The sequence below is a fragment of the Hermetia illucens genome, chromosome 1, assembly GCF_905115235.1.
Source record: "Hermetia illucens chromosome 1, iHerIll2.2.curated.20191125, whole genome shotgun sequence".
NCBI classification, from domain to species: Eukaryota; Metazoa; Arthropoda; class Insecta; order Diptera; family Stratiomyidae; genus Hermetia; species Hermetia illucens.
Genome location: NC_051849.1, coordinates 106,324,853 through 106,342,995, shown reverse-complemented (window position 1 = coordinate 106,342,995; position 18,143 = coordinate 106,324,853). Strand labels below are relative to the sequence as shown.

General features: G+C 41.7%; 1 protein-coding gene across 1 annotated transcript in view; it reads left to right on the top strand.

Moving 5' to 3' along the window:
* The first annotated feature begins 1,929 nt into the window (after positions 1-1,929).
* Positions 1,930-18,143, top strand: part of LOC119659306 (lysosome membrane protein 2) — a 62,013-nt gene continuing 45,799 nt past the window's right edge. Inside the window, exon 1 of the mRNA XM_038067323.1 lies at positions 1,930-2,592. Within this exon, the coding sequence (XP_037923251.1) occupies positions 2,277-2,592 (316 nt within the window). The 5' untranslated portion in view covers positions 1,930-2,276. The remainder of the gene's footprint in view (positions 2,593-18,143) is intronic.

Sequence of the window (18,143 nt, the reverse complement as noted above, 5' to 3'; positions counted from 1 at the left end):
CTATCCTATACCACTCATCCACCACTTTGCGACGCTATAATGGCACACGATGACTCTTCGGGGATGCTTCCTGGAAGCCCCTGTAACCACCATATGAGAGTCCATATGAACTATTAAATAGAGGGGAGCAGTCCTTTAGGATACGTCTTCGTTTTGTGAAAAGTGCCGATCTGCGTACCTGAAATTGGCGGGCTAGGAGTTGGACTTTGTTGCTGAAACCCAGTATTAGCTGGGGATGGGGTAGCGTGGATGCGCTGTGGTGTGGAACCGCTTAGCAGAGATTCGCCAAGCTCCACACCAAAATAGCGCAACACAACTCACCACGACTGAAACTCACCTGAGCAACTCGAATACTTATCGATCAGGATAAGAGCCGCCAGGCCGGCGTAGTAACCGGGCTGGAGTTAGCCAGTTGTCAGACTTTAAAAAAGAATTTGAGTATCATCGCGTGAATTTTACGAGAGATAGACTAAGTTGTGATGTCGTTAATTATTTACAATTAAATAAAATAAAAAATAAAAATTAGCTTTACTAAGTTTTATTAGCTAAATGATAAGCACACTGCAGCGAGACAAACACACATATCCGTGACGGTTGGTATTCGAACCCCGAGCGACGAGAGACTTGCAGTACTGATGAAGGGAAGAAGTAGTTCCTGAAATATCGGTATTTGCAAGGTCAACAAATAATACTAGCGACAAGCAAAAGCAAGTATTAATTATTTCGAATTAGACACAGCAAGTACAATGAAAATCCCTTGGGAAAGGGTAATGGGGTGTGATAATGAACCTAGAGATCAGTTCAATAACCGGGTACGTGTGTTCGAAATTTTTCCAGGCAGATTATTACTAGTAGATTTTGATAAGAAGTTCTGGTCTTATTGAACTTTGGCGAATAATTTGTTAGAATTGCGTCATATAAGATTGACGACCAAGACAGTTTTGCTGATAATTGAAAAACATTTATATGTAAAATTCCCATGAGATATGTATATCAACATCTATTACATTTCCGCTGTAACTTACAAATTACAGCCAAATTAAGATCAAGGACTCCGTTTTTCTCTGCTTTAGCAAATTGTTATTGCTTTATAGCGAGGAAATTCGGAAATCAGTCTATAAAAATGTTCATATCAATGTTTTGGTTGCCCTCTAATATGTTCCTATCAGTTCGATCAGTAAATCTCCAATAAGTAGTTCGGAAAAGTTATCAGTTCTTACAAGGCAAAAAAAAAGATTATCTTCTAAGTAAATGTGTGTACTGGTGATAACAGGCTGTGTATTCTCTTCTTTTCAAGAAAGTTTGTAATGCCCTTAGTATTCTCGTGCTACATCTGCTTTCAAGATCTTCTGAAATCACTATTCAGACTTATGATCGGTTATAGGTTAGAGGCTGTCCATCTGGAATTTATTCACGCAGATTTGCTTTACTGACACAAAAAAGTTTATGTTAAACAAAAATCAGAACCTAGGATCAAGCTTGAAACCCCTGATTAGCTTCCTGGTACAAGGAAGGGTCATCATATAATGCAAACAAACTTACACTAGAGTAAAAATAATTTTTTAGTGCTGCTTTCCCTAAATAATGTATACACTTTCATTGATATTCTTGATGAAAACAAAGATTAAGTATCGCGGCAGGCTGCATTTTTAAAACAATGTTGAACTTAACACAACACGCGTACCATTAATTCCGCTGGGTGCATCCTCACATCTACAATAATCTCGCCGTTGATAACAGCTGTCTCGCTTGTTTTGCAATGTTTCAAATACATTTGTCTTATCAATTCTATAACAAAACCACATCGACCAACTAAATTAAAAATTAGGAAAACGTCTCATAAGGGCCTTCTCTGGTGGTGGGGATTAGCTTCCAATTGTCGCGTCAACATACTGATAGTGCAGTGATTTGTAGCTCACGGAATGGCACTTAGAGCTATGAAAATTTACTTAAAACAAAAAGTGAACTGAAGAACAGATAATGTACAATTAAATCGCGGAATTGAGGAACTGATAAGACACGGCTTTGCGACTATTTTTCCTTCAATCATATTCCAGTTCCAGCAGTTGCCGTCGGGGCTTTATTCGATTGGTTGGGATTTGCGGGTTCGATTGAAACAGTCCCTTGTTGAGTGAAAGGGGAGGTAAAGAAGTATCCCTGCGGCTAATCTTCGGAGTTTTTCTAGAATGTGTGCAGTGTAAAGTGGTTTTTTTGGTTGACGGAGAAGTTTTTACAATTTTTTAAAAGGTTTTTATTCGCGATCACCCACAACCAAAATGACGGAAATAAGATTAAACGGCGAGGCCGCTGAAAATTCACATCGTCCTCAAAATCAGCAACACCACACGCACGAAGAACAGCACGTGAACAATGCAGAACCGCTGCGTGGAACACAGTTAGATGACGACAATAGCGAAAATGGGGAGAATCCTTTCATATCTTCACACATATCCAATCGACCTCAATACCCAACCAAAGTTGTAGTCAAAGACTCCAGTTTTTTGGACCCGATCTACAGGCTCTTGGGATTTCAGAACAAAAACTCAGATAATGAGTATGAATGCACAGTACGAGAAATAGGAACGCTTATAAGTAAGTATTGTTATAAAGAGAAGTGATTGCCCATATCAGCTAGGGTATTTTTATTTTTGGTTTTTAATGAAAGATATGTAGAAATGGGTTCACTGTAAAGTCATCTAAATCTGATCTAACAAACCAACCTAGCACTTACATGTATAGCTCTGCTTTTAACGTACATGCGTAATATAATTCACGCAATTATACACATTACCATGATTTTGTCCTCTTTTGATGCTTGAGTGCCTTTCTTTCTGTGCGCCTTAAAAAGATTGTTAAACCCAATTCTAACCCAATGACATTTTTGTAATGATTTTTGTAAAGATTAATCTATTTTGGTTGACTATTATTAAGGCTGTCGTACGGAAGGTCGCGGTTCAAATTTCATTGGTGACAGTGGAATTTGTATCGTGATTTGACGTCGGATACCAATCTACTCAGTTGTGAATGAGTACCTGAGTCAAATCAGGGTAATAATTTCGGGCGAGCGCAATGCTGACCACATTGCCTCCTACAGTGTACTGTAGTGTAGCATTACGGTCTTGAATGAAGTGCTCTAATACACTTCAAGTCCCTGATTCAATATGGATTATTGCGCCAACGATTATTTCCGAGTTATCACAATCTCGGCAGATGCCGGATTTTACCTAATACTAGCACTAAGTGCCAAGCATTTAGGCTCGGACGATCCTACCTACTTAAAAACTAAAGGGGCACTGGTGGTGGTGGCCGGTGGTAGGTCAGTGGGAGAATCCGTCGAGTACTCCCCGCAACATCCAGCACGTATGCAGAATGGTGTACTTCTGCATGGTTTGAACCAGACTGTGCGAAAGTTCCAGGACATCAAGGGAAGCCGTCAGGGATTTAGGTACAATACCTGTAGCTGACAATATTATGGGAACTACGACCACCCGCTCGAGACGCCAAATTTCTTTGATTTCACGAGCCAATGGCTCATAGTTGACCTTCTTCTCCACGTATTTCCGTTCAATGTTGCTATTATGGGGGATAGCAACATCAATAATATACGCGGAGCGACCCGTCTTGTCAACTAGCAGTACGTCAGGCTTGTTGTGTGCGGTATGGCGATGAGTCAGAACTTGCCAGTTCCAATACATGCTGTAAGCAGAACTATCAAGTACTGCTTGCGGCTCATATCGGTAAACCGGACATGTTTCCGTGATCAGCCCATGCTTATATGCAAGGTTTTGATGGATAACCTTACATACAGCATTATGCCTGGTGATGTATTGCACCGGTGCCATGACAGTACAGCCAGAAATTAGATGGTCCAACGTCTCTAACGCCGAACCACACATTCTGCACTGGTCGTTCTCCACCCGTTCTTTCATGATGAGCTTTTTATAAGCTCGGGTGGCGACCACGCCATCCTGAATGGCACACATGAACCCCTCCGTCTCAGCAAAGAGCTCCCCAGCACACAGCCATCTGTTCGACAGATGCAAATCGACAAATGGCTGCCAAAGACAATTCACGTGTTTACCGTGCATTGCCTTCGACTTCCATTCCTCGATCCGCTCCTGGTCCGACTTCACCCCACTCAGAGGATTGAAAGATCGATCCTTCAAGTTAAATGGAGTCAGTCCACAGTCTGCCTTACAGACAGCCGCATGCAAGGGACTCGCCTGCTCTTTACTGTAAAAATAAGCGCGCAGCGAGTCGACTTGGCGATGATGTTGTGCCGCCACGTCAACCACGCGGAGGTAGAGACCTCCGATGTCACGAGGCAGGTTCATCCGCTCCACAGCAGATTTTGGGTGATGCATTCGGAATTTGGACATAGTTGTCCGTATCCGCCGCTGGACGTTTTCCAGGTCGGTCTTCGTCCACGGTAATATTCCGAATGCATAAGCCAGTGAAGGGATGGCGAATACATTCAACGCGCTTACTTTATTCTTCCCCGAGAGATGCGATTTCAGCACCAGTATACGGTTTTACACGTCGCAGGAATTCGGACAGCAGAGCTTCTTTCAGATCACCAACTCGAGCATGGGTTCCTTGCAGAATTCCTAGGTACTTGTAGAAGTCTGTCTCGGTCATAGCTTCGATGTGGAGGTCACCAATGCTATGTCCGGCATGTGGCTCGTAATGACCTTTGCGGATGGTTTGGATTCGACACTTGTCTAATCCAAACTCCATCCGAATATCACGGCTGAACATGTCTATTATTCGTAACAGACTTCTAAGATGGTCGTCAGTACCAGCATACAGCTGGATGTCATCTAAGTACATCAAGTGTGTCAGTTCGCACTTAGCACGTAGGCCAAACTTTATTGCAAAACCATGCCCTCTAGCATTATTCAGTAGCCATGAAAGGGGGTTCAGTGCCATACAAAACCAAAGGGGACTCAATGAATCCCCCTGGAAGATGCCCCTCCGTATACGGATGGGCTCTGAGGTATTAGCACCCTCAGATGTACGCACCGATAAGGTGGTATGCCACCCTTCCATGACTGTCGCCAAAAACTTTATTAGTTTCGGATAAATGCGATACAGATGTAGAATGTCGATCAGCCAGGTATGCGGAACGCTATCAAAAGCCTTGGCATAATCGATATAGCAACTGAAGAGGTTTCTTTGACCTCTAGTTGCTTGTCCTACAACTACCGAGTCGATAATGAGTTGCTCTTTGCAACCCCTTGACCCAACTCGGCAGCCCTTCTGCTCCTCGGACAGAATGTTGTTGGTCTCGAGGTGCGCATTGATCCTTCCACTAATAATGGACGTGATGAATTTGTAGAGGGTTGGTAAGCAAGTGATCGGTCTTGTGTCTGCGAGGTCCTGCACCGTGTCCTTCTTAGGGATAAGGTAGGTAATCCCCGCAGTGAGGAAAGGTGGAAATTCCTCCGGCCGACTCATGACCTCATTTATACTGCTTGCCAACCGACTGTGTACGCTGGTAAATTTCTTATACCAGATATTCTGCATCCGATCCAGACCTGGGCCCTCTAGTTCTTCGAATTTCCTCTTCGGTTACATCCGCAAAATTCATGCCAGGTGTATTGGCATGGGGGGTGCCTTCGGCGGTGATCCACTCAGCATGCTCAGCATGCTGGGCAGGTAACCCCCAAAGTCCACCCCAATACTCTTTCGCTTCCGTTACCGAGAACTGTATTGTCTGGGCGCTCTGTTGGGATTCGTTGAGAGATCTGAAAAAGCTCCGCTGGTTCCTCGCGTATCTTGCATTCTGGACACGTCTGGAATAACTTCCGCCATACCGTCGTAACCGACTGCATATGACAGAAAGTTTCTGTTTTAGTATGTCCAGAATTTCAACAACGGGTGTCTCACAGGGGATGGCATAGTTCCGGTAAACCCTCTGCACTTTGTTTCTCACCCGTCGGCTGGCACTGCCAGTGCTGATCTGAATCAGTCTAGCAATGTCCTGCCTTAGTGAGTCCCGCCGACGCTCCAGACGAATTTTCCATGGTGGATCTCTTTTGTCACTCATACCAATAACACGAAAGCGAATCTTCTGACCGTGCAATCTGATAGCCGCAACTGCACCACAATACACAAGTGATTGTAGTTGCAGCAGCGACATATCAGTACGCAGTCGAGATGCAATCTCATCATTGATTTGAGATAGAATTCCCGGAGTTGCTGGAGATGCATAGAGCCTGGGAATACCTGGTCTATGCAAAGGATCCATATCCGAGAATTCCAAACACGCTGTTTGGAATTCGTCCCGAACCTCAGCGGAAATATCAGCTGGACGGTGGAGAAGAGTGCTTCGACGAGTACTGAACCTGTTGCCTGCAGTGCGGCGTGGTGTTGTTGATGCCGCCGCCTCTGCCCCCATCGACTCTCGGTCATCAGTTTCCCCGATGACTTCAAGTCGAACACGTTCCCTGATGGTGGCCGGGATTGTGTCGCTGCGAGTAATAAAGCGGTACTGGTCTGCGACTCGCTGCACAGTCACGTGCGCGAATTGCGGGAAACGCTGGACGAATCTCTGGTGCAACAAGGGGCGGTAAGATGTTGTACCCGCCCCGCCGTTATTTCGTAGTAGGAGCGGATGATGAAGAGGCTCATTTCTCCAGCCCATTTCATCCGCTTCCTACGCAAACCTGCTGAAGTGGTCGCCACAGATTGTGGCGAAACAGCTGCAGCAGGCGGAGCTGTGCTCCTGGTCGTCGTGGCGCCTAGACGTCGAACCGCCCCACGACTAGCGGTTTCGACGCCATGCTGTCCATTACGAGAGCCCGACCCAGTCACCAAGTCAGACGACTCCCGCCGGTTATCCGTACCGGACCTCAAATTTCTCCTTCTTCTCATTGTTGGTGGTGCATTTTATCCCTAGCTGCCAGGTATTGAGATAGCTTCCTTAGTGAGTAATCTGCAAGACTGCGAAGTCCCTGCACTTTCCTCACCTACCCCCTGAGACGCTGCGGTGGCGTACAGCCATTCAGACTGAAGCTATTTATCCCTCCTCCTTTCACAACCGGGCTTGGGACCGGCTTCGGCGGAGTTTTTTATTATTATTATTATTATTAAACGGTGAAAATCCAATTTGACTGCAAGGTGAACAAATTTTTTGTGTCAAATTTTGCTTTCCTGATCCCGTCATGATACAAAGACCTTGATTTGATGGATTGGAGTTTGCCTCATTTCGAAACATTCTGGTAATAAATATTTTAAAGTTTTGGGTAAAACGGGGAAGAGGGGCAAAGTGAGGGGAGGGGGTCTCCCTATATGCAAAAGTAGGGCTGCAATTGTTTGCCAAATATATACATGTGGGGTATCAAATGAAAGTTCTCGACTAGTACTCCCTGGAGTCGGTAATATTTACATTAGTTGTGATAAAGGATGGGTGGGCCCATTCTCGGGAACTAAGAACTGAAAATCTGAAAAAAAAATCGAAGCCGGCTTTACACCGTGTCTCGGCCTCAAAATACCCTCCATACGGACGCTCGCACAAATAAAATTAATAACGGCATGTTACTATATTTTTTGGAAATTGACTGGAAAATGCCCCGTCAGTTTATATTAGAGTCATAAAATTGTAATATAAAACATGTTGTCATTAAAGAATATTTGCACTTAATTTGCGACGTCTAAACAAACTTTTTTCTTCTTCCTCGTTTAAGTCCTGCTGTTTTAAATTTTCTTTTTTCTCTGCCGCCCCTTTTGGCCTATTTTGCTACTTTTACATTATGTTTATGACATGCTAACGGCATGTATGATTTTTTGCAGTAAGTCCCATTGGGACGGCCATAACCTGCATAATTTTTAACGTGGTATAAAACCTTTCATTGAAAATACAAGTGTGTGCAGCAATTTCAGCTATATTTTTGGCGGTAATATGTGCGAAAGACAAGTCTACACTACACCCACACGTACCACAAAATTTGAGACAAAACACAAAACCTTATTACAATTGGTTTACTGTCTGTCCGCCTGTCTGTCCTTCATAGGCATTTTTCTCGGAGACATTTTTAGCGATTGATACCAAATTTGGTAGAAAGGTGGGAACTGTGAACGCTCATACGTATAATGAGTTACATTATTTTACGTTGAATTTAAGAGGGGTCCCCATGCATGCAAAAGGGGGATGTAACATTTTTTTTCATCAAATATAGTCATGTGGGCTATCAAATTAGAGGTCTCGGTTAGTAATTTTCGAAGTCGGTCTTAGTTTTGACATTTGTTGGAAAGATAGGGAGTGCGGAGGGGTTGAAAGTGATCATTTCTTTAAGGCGCCCATTCTCAGAAACTACCAAACCGAAAAATCTGAAAAAATCAGGAGGCTGCCACTATATGGTGCCTAGGCTCCGAAATACCTTCCATACCGATATCCCAAATAAAGTTAATAATAGTATATTGCAATTTTTGTAATTGGCTGAAAGCCCCCTTTAAATTCATTCTAGCATCACGAAATTACATTGAAGTAGGCTATAATGTAGAGCATGATCTTGCCAAGTTTGACAAAAATCGCAATATTACTAACAGTTGTTGCTTTTATGAAAAATAGTCTTCAATTTTCAGTGTCAATATCACCCGAAAGTGGATACTCTCACATAATATATGGATATATTACGTGCTACGTACTAAAAAATACACACAACCTTTTGTGCCTGAAGCGTCCTGTTTCCGGTTTCCCGACTTGTTTGTACTTTTATCAGGTCGTGTTTTACGTTTTCCATCTCTTCTTTTATCCATATCGATGTTTTCACTCTAAAAATATTAGAAAAACTTACAGCGTGCTGTATGAACGTTTACTAGTCATACGTATTCGAAAAAGCTTTTATTGTATACAATTTCTAGCGCTACTTTCTCATATATACAGGCTTCCTCACCATTTAAATAACATATATATATTTAGAAGAGTAAGTCACAAAAAATTTCATCGGAGCAACTGTTCAAAGAAAAGCCGTTTACCGCCAAGCATCTGCATACTTATATAACTAATTTTGTTGGGTTGGTCGTTCGTTCTAAAAACATGTTTTAAACCAAATTTCCTTACAAATTTAGTAAAAAAAAATTTTTGAAAAAATCAAACCGCATTCGGAACTAGGGCATAGCAATTGTTGGATTATCTCGCTAATTCGTCGTTGTCCTAAACAGTTTGATTAACATTGCAAAAAAAGCTATTCTTCGCAACCCTTCTATTCAATTGCATAACTTTCTCCTGCTTCTGCCATAAAATTCTGTTGATCTCGATATGGGCACTCAGGCTTTCATAAGTAATGGACGATATAAAGTTATTTGGTATAGGCAGATTTGGAAGCAAATTATGTTTTGAGAAAAAGCTAAATAATCCACAGTAATCTAGAATGGAATTTATGCTAGTGGGCTGTTTACTTTATTTATGTTCAGCCAAGAGGCCAGACACTTTTCATCCGACGTTAATTACATATGTGTGTGTATGGGGTGGGGAGAGGTATGGCCTCTAACCACCTAGAGTGGTCCATGGTTCTCGCTGATCCTGTCTAACGGAATGTTCTAGATTTGGATGGATGTGGTGCTACTCGCTGCAGTTGGAGCACAACAACTTCAAAAATCTAAGGTCTGTTGTATCCATAGTTGGGGTGCTCCCATAAGAAACATTCCGTGGATTTTGCTTTCCATTCCGGGGATGGGCACATATCATCTTGAATTCCTATTCTGAATATGCTCAGCTAGTGAAATATGGGGAGTTAGAATACCCAAAAAGGATACTTCTTCAAGCCTTCCTACTTATCGATAGGATAAGCGTTTTAACATGTTTGATTGATTCTGATGAGAAATGTTTAATTTGTCTAGTAGTATGTAGTATTTCTCAGTTATCCTTATAGGAAGCTTGTTCCTGAATTTTGCGTTTGCAATGGTATTGACACTTCAATCGCTCGTTCCGGTTTCGGCATAAGAGAAATTAAACCAGGAATTGAGGTACTAACACACAGTCATTATGCTAATTTATAGCTAATTTAAACATGATTACTGAAGAAGGCCTGAGGATAGGCGCTTGCCGGAATTTCGATGTATACTGTGAAGAATTCAAATTTGAATCTCGGTTATTCGTTCTTGCAATAACCAACTGACTTTTGCGCAGAAGTTTTAATGACGGAGGGGATGATAAGGAAATTCATTTCCTGCATCCGTTCTATCCATTGCAAGCTCGAAGCTGGTGATGAGGTCCGATGCTATTTTTGATTACTATATCTAGACATTAGACTTTCCCATGCTTGGGGCTTTCTCTCTGCAGCAAGAGATAGGAAAACTGTTGGAATATGGACATCGCTTGCACCATCTTTTCATCGAATTTAAGGCTGCTGATAGTATAGCCAGGGTAAAATTCTACACGGCCATGAGAGAATTCGGTCTTTCGAACAATTTTTCAGACTGACTAGGCTTACTCTGACCGATGTGCGAGGTGAGATAAAAGCAGCAGCATCACTCTCGAGACCACTCAACATCAACAACGGTCTAAAACAAGGGATGCTCTATCAGAATCACCAATTCGATATCGCCAAAAGCTGTCTAGCGTCCTGACCTACGCCATCGCTCCATCTTAGGCAGGGTCTGCCTCGTCTTCTTTTTCTACCATCTCCTCATCGTCGCAATTGTTCTTGCTAAGAACCCAAGTCTACGGGGAATGCATGAGAACTGGCAAGATCATAGTCTTGTACAGTAAGAGCTTTGACCTTATGGTGAGACGTTTCGAGCGGAACAGTTCTTATACGTTGAAATAGGCCACTCTACTCCATCATGCGGCCTCTTTAACCTGGTCCTGGAAAAAGTGATCCGTGATGCAGTTGTTAATGCAAGAGGAGCCATCCTCTTCAAGTTCACCCAACTACTGGCCTACGCTGACGGTATTGATATTATGGGGAGAATAACCCGAGATCTACCTTCATCCATATCGAGCACGCGGCGTGGGATCTTGGGCTGCACCTTAATGAAGGCAAAACTCAAAGAACCAACAACATCGAATGGCATTGCTCAAACGATAACAATAAAAATAGGAGGCTACAACTTTGAGATTGTTGATAATTTTTTCTATCTAGAGTCGAAAATCACCACCTACAACAGGTGTGACGAAGAAATCTGCGCACGACTATTGGTAGCCAACAGAGACTATTTCAGCATACAAAAAGTATTTCGCTCGAAACGTCTCACCATAGGGTCAAAACTCTTACTGTACAAGACAATGATCTTGCCAGTCCCCATGTATTCCTCGGAAACTTGGGTTCTTAGCAAGAATAATTGTGAACTCTTGGCCGCGTTCGAGAGAAGAATCCCTCGAAGAATTTTTGGCCTCCTGCATGAGGATGGATGATTCCGTAGCCTACATAACGATGAAATGTCTGACCGATACCACGACCGTTTGATTGTGGATAAAATCTCGCTCAGCAGGATGCAGTGCGCGGCCCGCCTAATCCATATGGGTGAGGATAATCGAGCCCAGAAAATCTATAAGGGCAATATTTATGGTATAGAAAGAAGCAGAAGCAGACTCTGCCTGAGATGGAGCAATGGCGTACGGTAGGACGCCAGGTAGCTTTTAGGGATATCGGCGATATCGGCGTAAAACCGAGATGTGTGGAATTCCTTATTAAAGCAGGCCTAGACCGGATATCGGTTGTTGCGACTGTTGTTCGACTGAGTTGCGAATGAGTACCTGAGTCAAATTACGGTAATAATCACGAGCGAACGCAATGCTGTGACCATATTACTTGCTACAGTGTAGTGTAGTTTACCGCTACGACTTTGAATGAATTGCTCTAACTCACTCCAAGGCCCTAATTGTATCGCATTGTCGCGCAAACCACTACTATTCTTATAATAAAATGTTGTTGTAAGACATTCCACTCAGAAATGAATGAAAGAAGTCGGATTACCGGAAGCTGGCGCTTTGGGTATAAAGGGATTTTTTTCTATTCGTATATAGCTAAAACCGCAAAATATTGCTTCATTTTCAGCCTACAAGATATACGAGATAAATGTACATATTCCAGACATAGATATGTTCGCCCGAAACACATGCACGTATACAAATTGATCGTACATATATGTTTGGTTTACTTCGTTTACAAAAGAATGCATGTGTGCATATACGGTATGTATATTGAATACAGCTCACTTTGTTGTGGTATTGGCGAACTGGTCTGGGATGGAGATCTCATACACGTTTTATAATGTACAAAATTCATATAAAATGAAAAAAAATCACCTTCAGTAACTTTGGGTTTCCTTCAAACTTGATCAAATTATGCCTTACGCAAATTCCAAATATTGGCTTTTAGCTTGAGCTTAAAGGGGGATTTCAGCTAAATTTCTAAAATATGGTAATGTACTATTATTAACTTTACTTCTACAGATATCGAAACAGGATGTATTTTTAGATCCAGATTTCGTTCAGATACACCACTGCTTTTTTTCAAATTTTTCGGTTAGAAATGGTTATGAGAACGAACCCTGTTATACTTAGGAGGTCATATTGAGCCCTACTTTTCACTCGATATCAAAAACCAGTTTTGAAAAGTAATTGAGCCCTTTCATTTGATAACGCATATGGTCATTTTTTGTGAAAAAAAATCCACTCGCTTCCGTACGTGTGGGGAGCCCCCCTTTAACCCAACACAAAATGGCGCTGTTGCTATCGAAATAACAATAGCCCCTCGGATAGGAAGTTGCCTCACGGCAATAAGCTTTGCCTATTGAAAACGGTTGATGATGTGTTTCGATAACGGTATCGGTAGCGATGCCAGAATGCTCCCCAATTTGAGGGAGAGTTCTAGCAAGGTCATGGGACTCCGGAGAGTACCCTTCGTCGAAGAGTGACGGCTACCACAATCCCATTCTCATGACCTGGAAACCTGTTCCTGACAGAAATTTGCATGGCATGTTCTTAGCGATTGGAACACCAACGATGAAACGTTTTTACACCAGGACCGAAGGGCATTTGGGTTCCAGCTAACCGATAATGATCAACAGTATATTTAAGATTGTCTTCTGAATGAGCATAATATCTTGTCATGTGTGTCCTGCGCTTTTTTTCTGTAGATCTTTCATTGGTAGTCTTAATTCAGCGTATTTGCCTGGTTTGGCTCTTGTGATATTATTTGGCACTGGTCAAACGGGAAGAATAAAGATAGGAGAATACAACTTTGACACCGTTGATAATTTCTCCTATGTAGGGTCGAAAATCACAACCGATAATAGCTACGATGATGAAATCTGCGCACGGTTGTTGTCAGCCAACAGAGCCTATTTTAGCTTATAAAAACTGTTCTGCTCGAAACGTCTCACCATAGGGTCAAAGCTCTTACTGTACAAGACTATGATCTTGCCAGTTCTCATGTATTCCTGGAAGACTTGGCTTCTTAGCAAGAAGAATTGGGAACTCTTGGCCGCGTTCGAGAGAAGAATCCTCCGAAGAATTTTTGGCCCCCTACATGAAGATGGACGATTCTGTAGCCTACATAACGATGAAATCTATGGGCGATACAATGACTGTCAGGTTGTGGATAAAATCCGGCTCAATAAGTTACGGTGGATGGGTCACTTAATCCGTATGGGTGAGGATGATCCCACCCGGAAAGTCTGTAAGGGCAATATCTATGGTAGAAAAAGAAGACGAGGCAGACCCTGCCTAAAATGGACCGATGGGGTAGGTCAGGACGCCAAATAGCTTTTAGGGATATCGAATTGGTGGACCTTGGCGCAAAAACCGTGATGTCTGGAGTTCCTTATTAAGGGAGGCCTAGACCGGATACCGGTTGTTGCGCCGTTGATGATGATGATGATTCTCATTGACGGCTTGTTGACACTCGTCGGTAAACCATTCATTGCTTTTCTGCAGGAGATCGTGTCCGATGGTTTTCTCACTACTTTATGAGCATCTTTCAACTAACTCACTCGCTTCAACGCTATTAACCCCCAGGTGTCGGTTTTCGTCTGCAGGATTTGTTCTTCCGACAGTCAACCATACATATTTGAATGCCATTTCTTTGTAGCGGAACTTGTCAATATCAAATTTAACAACGGGGGTGAAACTATCCTCATTATTTGGTATTCGGCATCAGGGTATTGCTCTGACTTGGCAGTAGCTGATGTAGCAATTTGCATCTGCTAAGGTCCAGGTTGTTTTGTGGATTTTGCTGTGAAAAATACACGTCGTTGATATTGCCATGTTTCCACTGCAGGCGAATTCTATGAACCTGTCCGTTGTGTTGTGGGGAATCTCGCCCCCAGAAATTCCGTGGTGGATCAGCTCTTTTTCAATATTTGCATTGAAGTCGCCGAGTACTACAACATCGTTTGAGGGTAGAGAATTATATTATATATTGACTGAAGCGACTGTTTTCTGTTAGAGCATATACGTAGCATATAGACATATATTGAAAAAGATTGTTTTCACCGGAAATGCGCAATTTTGTTTGCTGATTATTTTGAACTTTGTGATGTTGCGGGCGAAACTGCTGTGGTTGTAAAAAGCTACGCCGTCAGCTCTGAGGAACGAGAGCATTTGTTTTTGCGTACGATGCAAAGCTTTGGATTGTCAGTCCCCAATCTGAAAGGCCAGTCGGTTTACATCTATTTTGTGGGCAGATAACCCGCAATTCACCCTCTGCACTGTAGGTGTTAAGTAATATGCATTGCCCAGGTATTGTCCAGGATTGTAGTGTCGAATCTGCAAACCCCTCTGTGACACATGCTACATTTTGATCCCCTGTAATAAGCTTGCATGCATGTATGCGTATTATAATTTGTATTCAATGAAGTTTTAGGCATGTAGCCATATTGTGTCCAATGAACATTTCTCAAGTGCACGGAATCAGCCCCGAAAATTATTACATTAGTAATCAACTTTCAGCTTACGGCATGTACTGATCTTTTTCCATGTTATTGGAGGAAAGTATCTATAGGAATTCATCAAGTGTCTATACTCTATGTGCATTGCTACTGTAATCCCACATTATCAAACAACTGATTTAAACGAAAACATGTAAAATTATAGAGTTCCTTGGCACATTATCATACGATTAATCGAGGACCAATTGGCACATGATTGTATTCGTTGTGCCTATATGGAGTCACCATTTTCTGCTGAAAGTTTAAAAAAACCCACTTAGTGTGTGGGTATTCCTATGGCCCAATTTAACGTTTCAATTTTAATTGCGTTGTTAAGTTTTCGAACATATAGTGAAAAAGTTAAAAAAAATTGGACCGGACGAAATACATACACATGTGTACGGCCGTATGCCATGTTAGAATCAAATAGCTGAGCCACGTAGCTCCGATTTGCTTTTACTCATGAAAAAAGGTTATCGGCCGGTGGGACCTTTTCACCTCTGGATGGTGAAAACAAATGATAAGGGTGGCTTAGATACGCGACACACATGCTCTGGTAATTATTGCTAAGTGACTTCAATACTCATCGAAATTAATGGGGCGCTAGCTACTTCCTTCTGCTATCCACTTGCTTACGGTTTTTGTAAATCACTTGGAAGTATATTTTAATCTTTAGCTGATAAAGTTCTATACAACGGAAAAGGAATAATGTGTATTTGTGAATGGTTGGTTTGTTGGTGTAGGTCCACCGGCCATCGGAGTTGTATGATCAGTGGGATTTGATACTTGTGAGTTAAAAAAAAATATTGTTACTATAATACTTTCGTTAGGAGTTCCTTTATTTTCGGGTTAACACTTTCGCTGACTGCCACCTTATTATATGTCGATCATAAACTACCTCCAACTTTCAATCTTATAGATTATTCTGAGCTGCATACATATATATGTATCTACTTGTATGTAGCTTAGTAAATGTGAAACTAATCAATAATATTTTGTTTTCGTTGGTACTCAATTCGGGTTTCTAACTACGCATAAACAAGAAAGAATTACAGTAGAAAGTTTGTTTCGGCATGAAAACAAGTTGGAACAATTTTATCAGTCCAGCAGCATATCTTCATAGCACTCCTAGTGTGCTTTCCACTCGGAGAAATTACACATCGCAGTTCAATATTTGCGAATCCATAGATAAGAATAAAAACACTCGTTGAAATCCAAACTGCTCTGATAAGTTTCAAATACATATGTATATCTTTATGTGTCATGTAAAACGAAACAATAATAACAAGTCGGGAAACCGGAAGCTAGACGCTTCAGGTATGAAAGGTTTTGTGTATTTCTTTTATAAAGAGATTTAGGTGTGCATTTGTCCCATTAGCATGTAGCACGTAAAATATGCATATATTATGTGAAAATAGCCACTTTCAAGTGATATTGACATTCATAGTCTCGAATTTGCAGAGAAGCGACAGTTTTGACTTAGTATTACTTTGTTAGTAATAGTGCGATTTTCACCAAATTTAGCACGATCATGCTCTATGCTGTAGCCTATATTGTTGCAAAATTCTGTGATTCTAGGGTGAACTTAAGGGGGGTTTTCCTCTCAATTACTAAAAATTGTAGTAATGTACTATTATTAACTTTATTTGAACAGGTATCGGTATGGAGGGTATTTCGGAACCTAGGCACCATATAGTGACAGCCCCCTGATTTTTTTGAGATTTTTCGGTTAGGTAGTTTCTGAGAATGGGTTCGTTAAAGAAATGACCACTTTCAACCCCCCGCACCCCCCACCTTTTCAACAAATGTCAAAACTAAGACCGGCTTCGAAAAGTACTAATCGAGACCTTTAATTTGATACCCCACATGACTATATTTGATGAAAAAAAAATTTACACCCTCCCTTTGCATGTATGGGGACCCCCCCTTAAATTCGTCGTAAAAGGATGTAACTCACTATATGCGTGAGCGTTCACAGTTTTCACCTTTCTACCAAATTTGGTGCCAATCACTACAACCGTCTCCGAGAAAAATGCGTGTGACGGACAGACAGACAGACAGACAGACAGACAGACAGACAGACAGACAGACGGACAGACAGACAGACAGTAAACCGATTTTAATAAGGTTTTGTTTTACAAACAAAACCTTAAAAACAGGCCATTGATGCACGTTTAGCGAACATTGAACCATGTTGTTTTTCTTTGAATGATCTATGGATAGATAATTCAGAGAAATTATCAAGTACATAATACTATCTTTAGTAGGCCTAACTTACTCGTATAGTAGTGTGATATAATGTTATATATGAAGTGGTAATCCCATAAGTGCGACTAAGCTCAACATTAGAGTGTACGGGGATAGTCATTCTACACCTCACTTCCTGTTTTCGTAAATTAAACATCCTTGGCAATGCATTTTGTAATGAAATTTGGCATTGAATTTCGTTGTTATCTCATTATTCTATTGTTCTGTCGACCAAAGCTGTATACCGCCGTACTGCCATGTATATTGCATTGAGCAATGCATTTTCTCCTGATTTTCTTCACCGCCGCGCAAAGGAGCGTGCCCACTGGAACAGATTGGCTAAGATCGATTGGACGCGATGAGGTGACACCAGGGAATATTGCCTGAGGTCAGTGCCGGCTTTCTAGTACCAAAAGTATTAAATTTAGCACCTTCTAAAGTTTATTTGTACCTCAGTACCTTTTCTCATTTGTCTGTACTTTTTAAGTTGCATAACAGACACTTTTTAGTACTTTTCAACTGAAACCATGAGGAAATAAATATTTGGCAATATCACGTTTTGCTGAATGACAAAATGACCGAAAATTTGAACTGGTAAAGTTACGCTGCTTGTTGTCACTTCACAATTCTCGTCAAATCGTAAAAACAAAGTAGCAGTTCCGGTGAATGTAGTCGCTATATCATTAAAGGCACAAAGGAACACACTAAGGTCCAGTGCGGAGCTGGCAGTTCGAAAAAAATGCGACGCCATTCGCAATTCAGATAAAAGTCTGCTCAAATGTAAATACAACCTGCTTGGGTTTTGCCGATAAGCCATTATGGAGCATCAAACTAGGAAGTATACTTCACTGTGCTGTGCTATCATTTGTTGCAAAAATCCAACTGAGGCAGGGAGCCACCCCTTGTTTTTGAGCCTTAGTACACTTCCTTCTCCGCACGCGAGCTATTGTATAACATTTAAGGCCGAGTCTATATGCACCCCCAATCGCTAAACGTTAACCTTGTTGAAGTTTGTCGCA